Below are 10,627 nucleotides of genomic sequence, written 5' to 3'. Positions count from 1 at the left end.
TTACGGAACATTTCAGTTATCAATTTTTTTAGTTTTTTTTTCTATAAAATATCAATAAAGTTTTATCTGGTGGGCCAAAAAGTGTATAAATTTAATACAAAGCTCCTGATATATTGTTACAATATCAGTTGAAAAATATTAAAAATACATAGGCACAATTTTTTTTTATAAGCATTTAAAGATCAAATTTTGACAAAATTTATCAAATTTTAATTTGAAAAATTATTTTGTAGTTAAAAATTTATAAAATGTTCAATTTTTGTATCTAAGAATTGAAAATTTAAAACAAAATTTCACGTAAGTAATTAATTCTGTTACCAAAAAATCTAAAAAATACATTTACACAGTTTATTTTTATAGTCATTTTAAGTACAAATTTGGACGAAATTACATATTAAAAACCTAGGGTAACTATTTTAGTTATTTTGTTGTTATTGTATAATATTATTCGTGGGTACTTGAAACTTCTAAAGTATACTATTATATATCTATGATAGTACCACGGTTTTTTGTTGATGTATAACGCGTTATAAGTACCTAATAGATATTGTGATATGATTAATTTGGAATTTATTATTTTTTTAATACCATAGACTATATTATAATATTATGTCTTATACCTAGACTGACATACCGTCTCCGCTCAGAATCGTTTTTCTTATACAGTGATATTATATCATTGAATTCAAATTTAATACTGTCCATTATACAGTGACCCACTTCTAACCTACTGTACGTCTGTACAGCAGAGCGACATCCACTTACCCACCTTTTTTTTTTCTATGAATGTCAATAAAACTTTATTTATTACGTAAAAATGCTTGAAAATTTAATACAAGGATCCTACTATATTGTCTTAATGACATTTGAAAAATATTAAAAATCTTTAGTCACAGTTAGAACGTCTGTTGTCTGTAATGAAAAATAAATAATGGAGAGTTCCCGCACGCATATATATACGTTCTAGACATGACAGTGACGTTATACACGTGTTAATGGTATAAAATGTGCTTTTTGTCAATCCTACCGATGGTTAATGGACCCAATAATTCGAAAAGACTTCTGTCTTAATCATAATTCATAATAATATTGTCCCAATTCATAGTACCCAAATTGCGACTCGTGTGGACGTTTGCTTTTCTTAGGAAACGGGTTGTTATTAACGAAAATCAAAACAGTAGAAATATTATACTCATATACTACCTAGCTTACTCGTTGTTTTTGGCTTAAAATTACACAAACATAGTTTATATTCTTAATTTAATTATAAGAAAAATGAATCAATACCACCGTAGATTATAAATACTAGTAGTATTTTCTATGGTACATTGGTACCACGTAGGTATACCTACTTGGAAAATTGTTTATCGTCAACGACGACCGATGACGGTACACAATTTGTAGCCTATAACATAGGTAGGTAGTATAAATCGATGGCATACCGCATAAGTGTGATAAGTGCAAAATTCGAAAAAATGAGTTTTTTGCATGGTTGTCTTGTTAACAACTTTCTACATATTGTGTACAATTAATGTTGTAAGTGTTTAGTAAAAAAACGGATTACAGCAGCAAATAGATGCTACTATAGTCTATAGTCTAATCCCACTCTTCAAATCAAGATTACTATCAATAAAGTCTAAAATAACGTTATACAAAGTCATAGTCAAACCGGTTGCTCTGTATGCATATGGTACATGGGCCACGACAAAATCGGAAAGTTAGGAGTTTTCAAAAGAAAGATATTAAGGAAAATCTTCGGTCCAAAGAGAAATAACGATGGAAAGTATGAGGTGAGAGGCAACAGGGAATTGGATGGTCTATACAAGGAACCTACAATTGTTGGGTCCCTGAAGAGCACGAGGATAAGTTGGGCGGGACATGTATGGGAATCATTGGATCAATAACTAATTGGAAACCCGACACTAAGAGGGTTCGAGGACGCCCCAAACAAAGATGGATGGATAGAGTAAAGGAAGACTTGAAACTCTTGAACGTAAGAAACGCAGAAGAATGTGCAAATGATAGAGAAGAATGGAAACAATATGTTGTTACTTGTTGCGGCAATGGGCCTTAAAGGCCTGTAAAATTCCAGAAAGAAAGAAGTGTATAGTAAATATTTAGTCTGCTAGAGGTCGGCACGTTTGTTGTAGTGCATATAATCTGCGTGATATGAAATCACAATTTTCGTTTTGGCCGCTAACAAAGCCAAATCCTGAACCACGGTCTTAGAAGATCTTCTAAGACCGTGTCCTGAACAATTACGAAAATGTCACTATTATCAGTTATCACACTTGTGCGCTACGCCATCGAAAGAGTATAACGAAGTTGTGAAATATTTCAATGTTTTGTGAAATATTGGATTTTTATTTTTTAAATATTATTTTGTTTTATATTTTATTATATATAAATTATAATTATAATTTATATTATTTCACGTGAATCGTTAGCAAGAAAACTATGATCTTTATAATACCTATATGGCTATATACTTAAGTACTGGTTTCCTTTTACTGTTTCTTTTTAATATGTATTATGTTTTTTGTTTTATATAATTATAACACATGTTAACATTAATAAGAAACAATGATCTTCATAACATAACATAATTATTACATTATATGATAAACGTTATACTCAAGCGTTTTTTTTAAAATTTATATTCCATTTTTATATTTTTATTTTTATTATGTTTTTTTTATATACAATTATACAAATACAGTGAAATACATGTCATAACTTTTCTCGATCAATAAAACTCTGATCTGATTTTTAACATATAACTATATAAGTTACCACGTACATGGTTATCTATTCCTTATTTATTTTACATTTTAATATCAAATAATAGGTACAGCAAAAAAGTACAATATTATATTATTATACATTAAAACTAAGGAAAAAATGTGTGTCAATGACTAATGAGGTATTTAATTTATTTAGATAAATTATTTAATATTTTACAAGACAAAACTACAAAAATAATGATAATTGAAATATTTCACGAAATATTTCATTTTTTTTAAATTTCATGAAATTTTCAAACTCTAATTATTTTGTTTTCGTCATTTAATTATTAACCAACATTATAATACTCTGAGTGGTAATGAACTGCGAAAGTAATCTTGATACTTCAAAAGGCTATTGACACTACTAGAGGGGGGTTCGAATTCAAAAGGGTCTTTAGCACCCCCAAGTTCAGTTCTAATTTAGTACTCCTTGTTGTTTTATGTTTAAATGTTTAACTTTCATTATTGTAGTGAAATACTATACATTTTATGTTTTTAAAATATGAAATATTATAGGAAATATTATATTATAATAAAAATAGAGCGAGGCTCTACTATAAAAAGTTGTTAAAATAAATATATATTTTTCAAATATTAAGTGAAAAATATTACATATTAAGTACTATTGAAATTTGCGCCCCTGGCCATGCCCTCTTGCCCTACTGATACTTTTAAGTAATTTCGTGTCTAGTGTAAAAATACAAATTGTATTTTATTAGTTTATAAAATATACAAATTTAGTTTTTTAACGAGCAGACCTTAAAGTTTATAAAAATTATATAAAAACGTAATTCCGTTGAAAATAAAATAAATATGGGTCCCTGCAAAATATCTGCACAACTGTCACACATCAGCGTTTAAAATTCCATACATTTTAAATATTCAAACAAAAGTTATAAGAGTTGGATAACGTAATTTAAAAAAAGTGGCCTGATCGATTTTAAGAAGACGTCTTACTCGACCGTACAAATAGTGACCTAGAACCAAGCAGAGAGCTATCGGCAATTATACGATTTGTACCTATGTTGTTAAAAACTTTTTTCCTATATTTTTTAATCTATAATTTGTATAGTAAAAAAAATTATAATATAGGGACAGGCAGTCAGCAGTATGAAGATTTCTAAATCGGTCATTACTTATTACAGATGATGACACTATTAATAATTTACTTTGTTATAAAAAATGTAGAATAAAAGTGGATATTTATCATTTACTCAATCATGACTATTTTCCAAAATATTGGGGAGTGAGGGGGAATCCAATTATCAAAACATGTCTTAGCATCCATTCCAACTTCCGAGGGTTAAGCAGAAACCATCAAGTGGTGAACCCTCTATTAATTCTGTGTTCCACAGCTAGCTAATGCTGCCTATACCGGTACTAAAATGCCAATAATAATAGCTCCCCAAAACCGTCCTTTTCGGTACCAACCTCTGTTAAGGGAATTTCGACTTTCACTTATTTTTGATGTTAAATTCACCAACAATTGTAATATGACAACTTTTAAAATACTCTTCTAAAATAACGTTTTTGGGGAATAATATAAAAAAGGTGGGTAAGTGGATGTCGCTCTGCTATACGGTAGGTTACAATATAGGTTATAGACATTTTTTTTTGGTAAAGATAGATTGTCCTATAAAGAATCTTGTATTACATTTTAAAATCTTAGTTCTAAAAAGAAAAATTTTTACGAATTATTAACTCAAAATAATTTGCAAATTTTCGTGATTTTTCCATATTTTGTAAATTTTTGAACTTTAAATGCTAATAAAAAAAAACTGTGACTAAGGATTTTTAATATTTTTCAAATTTAATTGTAATAATATAGTAGGAGCCTTGTATTAAATTTTCAAGTAATTTTACTCAACAACTAATGTTTTATTGACATTCATAGAAATAAAAACTAATTAAATTGGAAACTGAAATTATTGTCCTTAAACAGCTCAAAATAAATCAAAATATTTTGAAAATTTTATCATGTATAGAAAATGGAAATATAAACAACCAGTGAAAATTTCATGTATCTACAGTCATTCGTTTTAAAGTTACACCAAAAACCAAAATCAATTTTCTCGAAAACAGATTTTGCGTAAAAATTCCCATTTTTCCTTAATTTTTCTTTTGTTTTTCACGGCGCTTTTGAAAACTATTACATTAAAACTATTGGAAAAATTTTACTTTTGACCCCCCAAAGTACCAACTAGATTCACTTTCCTATCATAAAAGGTACTGTTGAAGAAAATCCAATCACTTTTACTGTCCTAAAAGGTGATGACAGGCACAAAAAAAAAAAAATAATAAAAAAAAAAAAAAAAAAAAAAACACACATTGTAAAATCAATACATTCATCGTTCCACTCAGAAACTAAAATATGGGAAAGTCTATTTACTCTATTTCAATCAGACTTGAAGGAAAATTCATATCTCTTTTCAGAATAATTATCGCTTCACTTTATCAATCGTTACGTTTGGCAAAGAACACGTCTAAAATCCTATGTTACGCTATGTAACTCTAAGTCTGACGACAAAGACAGAAAATCCCCGAGTGAAATCCCATTAATTAATGCCTTGACATTTACAGTGCTAAAGCAAAACATCGAGTGTTTCATAGCATGTAAAGTATAAGCTATAGCTATACTATAGTATACCTACTATTGCTACTTTATGGGAAACCATTGTGATGTTTTATGCTTGAGAAAGATGCACCGGGACAAAAAATAGCGTTCATTTCTTCTCCAATTTAAAATTTTGTTAAATATTAATATTTAGTTGTTATTTACGGACTTCAGATGAGGAGGAGAGTGTGTCGCTTATCACCCCTTGGCTACGCGCGCCCTTGGATATCAATAAACAAAAGATTTAAAAAACTTAAAACAATTAATTTTTTTTTAAATATATACATATACTATGGTAATCATTTTAAGTTCTACTTGTATTTAAATGTTAAATATTCTAGGTATATTTATATTATGTTCATGAATATACCTACCAAAATATAACATTATTTTATCAGAAACCTATATATAGACCATTTGCATGCGCATGCATTTGACAATATATAAATATGAAAAAACTTTTTTTTGTTTATCCATAATGTTTATATTATCAAAAATGTCACAGATAAACTAATATTATATTAATATGAATAATGATACTCCACAGACACCAGAACACGACTAATTAAAATTTAAAGTGGGCGTTTATATATGTATACTTTTACAGTTTTTTCCTTTAGTTATTACTTATTACTTAGTTTTATGTTGAACACGATGGTTGTTTTTAAAGTGGGCTTCTTTTATATATGCGCGGTATTTTTTCTTGGTAAATTATATTGAATTTGAAAGTGTTGTTTTAAATAAAAAATAGTAGGTATTTATAATGATTAATGAATCAACTATATTTTTAGGGAGCAGTCACAATTATAGTGAAGGATGCAGTAAAGATTCAACTGGTTCATCTGCTGCTGCAAGACTCTCAAATGATTTGTTTTGCTCTTACAATAAAAACATAAGACCTGTGATGAACCAATCGTCTCAGACGTCTGTTAATACCAAATTTTACATTTTCAATGTCCATATGGTAAATAAAATTTTAAATTTTAATTTATTTAGCCTATAGGTTAGGTTAGTACCTACCAATGTTCTACTCCTACATTAGGATAAAATAAATTGCTGTATTACGTAGTATCGTTATTCACGTATTATATACTAAGTAAAGATTTTTTCAAATTTCAAGGAGAAGAGTTAATAAGTACTTTTCGGTTATCTCGAGTACCAACTGGCAACCATAGCTATATATAGATATATTATAGTACGTAGGTATATAGAATATTATATAGACCCGGCGGGATTACCCGATAGCTATGCTAACTCGGACAATTTAAATCGAAAATATCCCTCGATTTACTATGATGTAAAATAACGTTGAGTATATAGAGCAGGGATCACCAATTAATATTTTTAGAAGGCCACATTGGGAATTTCGATCATTTTCGGGGGCCATAAAAATAGTCAAAGCAAATATTTTTAACATAATATGTTATTACTTATTATTATTATATTAAAATGCAAAAGTAACGGCCTATATATAGTGGCGTAAATAATAATAAATAAAATAATAATTAATTAAACTAAATAAATTAGAATAAAATACAAATTTATAATAATTATAATCTAAATAGAAAATTGGGTTAAAATTAGTGGGAAAAATGGCAAGTCTTGCTTTCAACTAACTGTTTGAAATTGTGTGTATGATACTATATGATGCATGTACTTGATATTTTATACTTCGGTTATGAATTTTAGATTTATAAAGTTCACTACTTACTGGACATTTTTTGGCCAATGATTTATGTGAAGTCTCATAATAAATTAATATTGAAAACGTTAAAAACAGCTATTATCTATAAACTGGCAATGCTAATGAGCCTATACATAATATGTACTTTATGATTGGTTTCTATTTTTTTTTCATTGTCTGCGGGCCGGAAAAAATTTTCTGAGGGCCGTAACCGCTGTCTTAGAGTATCCTAAATTAACATATAACCTTACCTTGAGAACTACCCAAAGTGGTTTTACATATCAAGTCTAGGCAGACGCACAACCAGAGGGGAGTACTAGGGTGCTATAGCACCTCCCTTCCATGGTATGTTGCTTCCTGAAAAACAAATACTCTACACAACATGTATTTTTCAAAAAGCTGGGGAAATAACTAAACAAAATTGGTACCAAAAAAAAAAAAATTGAGTTGCCTGCACCTTTTGGATATTAAGCACATCCATTTTGAGGGCCAAAAAATGTCTTTCCATCAGGATGGAGTATACAGAATACGAGACTTTAGCCTTAGCACCCCCCATAAAAACATAGATCCTCCACTGAGCCGAGGAATGTTATCGATTTAAATTGTCCGAGCGAATGCAGCCAACGAAAGCCGCGCGATGGTCTATATATATATGTGCTTTTAAACATTTTGTTTTTACTGGAAGACCTATAAATACCCAAGCAGGTGCCAGTGGTGTTACGCATAACAAATTGAGAAATGTTTTTTATTTAAATTGTCCAAGTTAGCATAGCGAGCGAGATATACCCTGTTGGATCTATAGGTATGCGTAGGTAGATACTATATTATATGGTTGGTAGTTACGATAACCAAAAATTACTCATAACAGTGTATGACATCGATCTTTATTAAAGTCATAAAACTATAAAAGTCTTTGTGGATAATGCTTAAATCAGGGGTCACCAATTAATATTTTCCGCGGGCCACATTAAGAATTCGGAAAATTCTCGCGGGCCATAAAAATTCAAAGTACATCCAGGGCTAACTTGACAAGCTTTGTGTAGTAATGTAACATTTACCCCCCCCCCCCCCCCCGGAATTTTATTTTAGTTGTGCCACTGCAATGAATAGAAAATCTAAGGATAGACGAGATGAAAAAGCAAAAAAATTACACAGTATAGTTTAGATAAATTTACGTTTAGAACTAGTTTATCTACTATATAGCGCACAATCGAAATGTTTGTAAAAGCTGATTAGCTGAAATCAAATTTGACTTACAACATTAAACTTAAAAACTTTTACTTTAATATATAAGTATAATAATAAAAAATACTAATTTAAAAAAAAAATACATTTGCTCTTTAATTTGTATACTTATTTGAATAACAACATTAAAAACATTAATTATAGATCATAGATGCATTGAAAGTGTAAAGTGTTCTTGTATACTAAATAATACAATTTTATTTTATGATCTAACTACTCATGTATATGCAACTAATTAAAAAATACAATATGCATAGGTGCATTTTATTTTAGCATTGGAGAGAGTATAGGGATGGACAATTTTGGGGCCCAAAATTGAAAATTGTACTGGACCATAAATTGGTAAATCAGGCCCTGAGTACATAATATTTATTATAATATGGCGGTTGGCCAAAAATATTTTATTTCTAAATAAAAAAAATTGGCTTTTTCTCGCGGGCCGCCATTTGGTGACCCTTGGCCTAAATGAACAATTTTTTTTTTAAAAACATTTTGGTGGGAAGTTAGAGCCCTTATAAGCCCTGACACCTGCGCCATATAAACATTATAGGCTAGTTATCTGAATTTTTAAGTACAGTAGAAGTCGCTTATTAGGAACACTTTTGGACCAAGATAAAATGTGTCAATTAACCGATTGCTTCAAATAGCCGATGGGTTTCTACTTTAGTAGGCCTATTGGCTATTAACTAGAATAATAGGACCCTATATGTCTAGGTCTCTAGACATTTTGTTTACAATAAAACTATTATATATCAATTTTCCGTGTTTCTAATACGCCGCTTTTTCTGTATAATATCTTTATTAGGGATGGGAACAATATCTGAATATCCTAATTAATAATTATCCTGTTATCCTGATATGAATATCCAAATCCAATTTTGTTGGATTTTAAAAAAAAAATTCTTTAAAATGTATAAGACATAAGTTATAAATTATAATAAAATAAATATATTTTATTTATGTCTAATGGCTGTATTGCTATATTGACTGACATATGTTTATAATAATTTAAACCATCACTAAATCCTTATTATAATTTATTATAAAAAAAATTTCATATTAATTATTATAAATTAATAATTATTATTATTCATAATATCATATATTATTATTTTTATTTTAGAACGAAAAACGGGACATTTTACAATTGAGCATTCAATTAATTATGGTAGGTAATAACTTAAATAAAATTATAAATTATAATTACTATACCTATTAATGGCGCAACTAGGGACAACTTCTTCAATATAGGTACCTATACTGTCCAATGAAATGTGTACAAATTTAGAATTTTCCTGAAAATCTAAAGCCAATGGTATAATAATACGGATAATAATACGTAACAGCTAGATAATAATAAGACCTACCTACCAAAGAAATTATAAAATTAATAATTATATTAGGCGGTGGATTCTATGTCACTTTATACGGTCGAGCATTAAAAGTGCAAAACGCGGACGCTTTGTTATGGTCGGTTAAAAAGGTACATTGCAGAACGCGGACATTTTATAGGTATACTATTAAAGTATTATATACATAAAGCATAATATATTTTAAATATAAGCTATAAACATACCTAAGTAGTAAATATATATAATTTCAATAATCCGAAATGTTCGAATAGTTCAGCCGTCCAGGCTTATGGGTGATTCAGTATTCACGAAAATATATGCTCACCCTCTATTTTTTTCTTCAACAAAAAATGTATTAAAATTTTAATTTTTAGAATTTTTAATTAAATTTAAGGATTATATTTTCAAACACTTAAATTTGTTAAGGAGTTCCCTGTTGCTATAGATACACATTTTTTTTTCAAATAAGACCACCTTACCAGTATTATGGCAAATTTTAAGAATATGGTCTTAAGAAAATTTTGGTTTACCTACCTACATCAATTAGAATAGAAAAGAGTTAAAAAAAGAGTATTACCATAACTTTTAGAACTGACTACACTATAGATAATAAATAGTCCACGATAACAGATTTAGTATATAAAATGGTGATTAGCGGGGATGATTTAAAAATTATAGAAATCAATATTAATTTATTAGAAATTTATAATTTGTAAAAAATGTTCTAGTAGGTATATCATTATAGAACCTTCAACCTATGCTAGACTAAATTTAAATATTATATTGTATAATGTATACATTATGTAAAACCATTGTTAAGGATTAAGATTGAATGTTTAATAACTTAGAAACTACTCGATTTGATTAGGAAGCATTTAAAACAAATCGGTTTACTTACAATTTAAAAATAAGCAATAATAGTTTGTTATTTGTATTTCCACAGGAT

The 10,627-nt window shown here is 28.6% G+C and overlaps 1 protein-coding gene across 1 annotated transcript in view; it reads left to right on the top strand.

The window, feature by feature from the left end:
• The first annotated feature begins 5,973 nt into the window (after positions 1–5,973).
• Positions 5,974–10,627, top strand: part of LOC100167484 (neuronal acetylcholine receptor subunit beta-2) — a 37,457-nt gene continuing 32,803 nt past the window's right edge. The window contains exons 1-3 of the mRNA XM_029488131.1: positions 5,974–6,106; positions 6,192–6,364; positions 9,453–9,497. Coding sequence (XP_029343991.1) covers positions 5,992–6,106; positions 6,192–6,364; positions 9,453–9,497 — 333 coding nt within the window. The 5' untranslated portion in view covers positions 5,974–5,991. The remainder of the gene's footprint in view (positions 6,107–6,191; positions 6,365–9,452; positions 9,498–10,627) is intronic.

The sequence above is a fragment of the Acyrthosiphon pisum genome, chromosome A1 (genome assembly GCF_005508785.2).
Source record: "Acyrthosiphon pisum isolate AL4f chromosome A1, pea_aphid_22Mar2018_4r6ur, whole genome shotgun sequence".
Classification (NCBI taxonomy): Eukaryota; Metazoa; Arthropoda; class Insecta; order Hemiptera; family Aphididae; genus Acyrthosiphon; species Acyrthosiphon pisum.
Note: the sequence above shows the minus strand (reverse complement) of the source record. Positions and strands in the feature narration are given on the sequence as shown.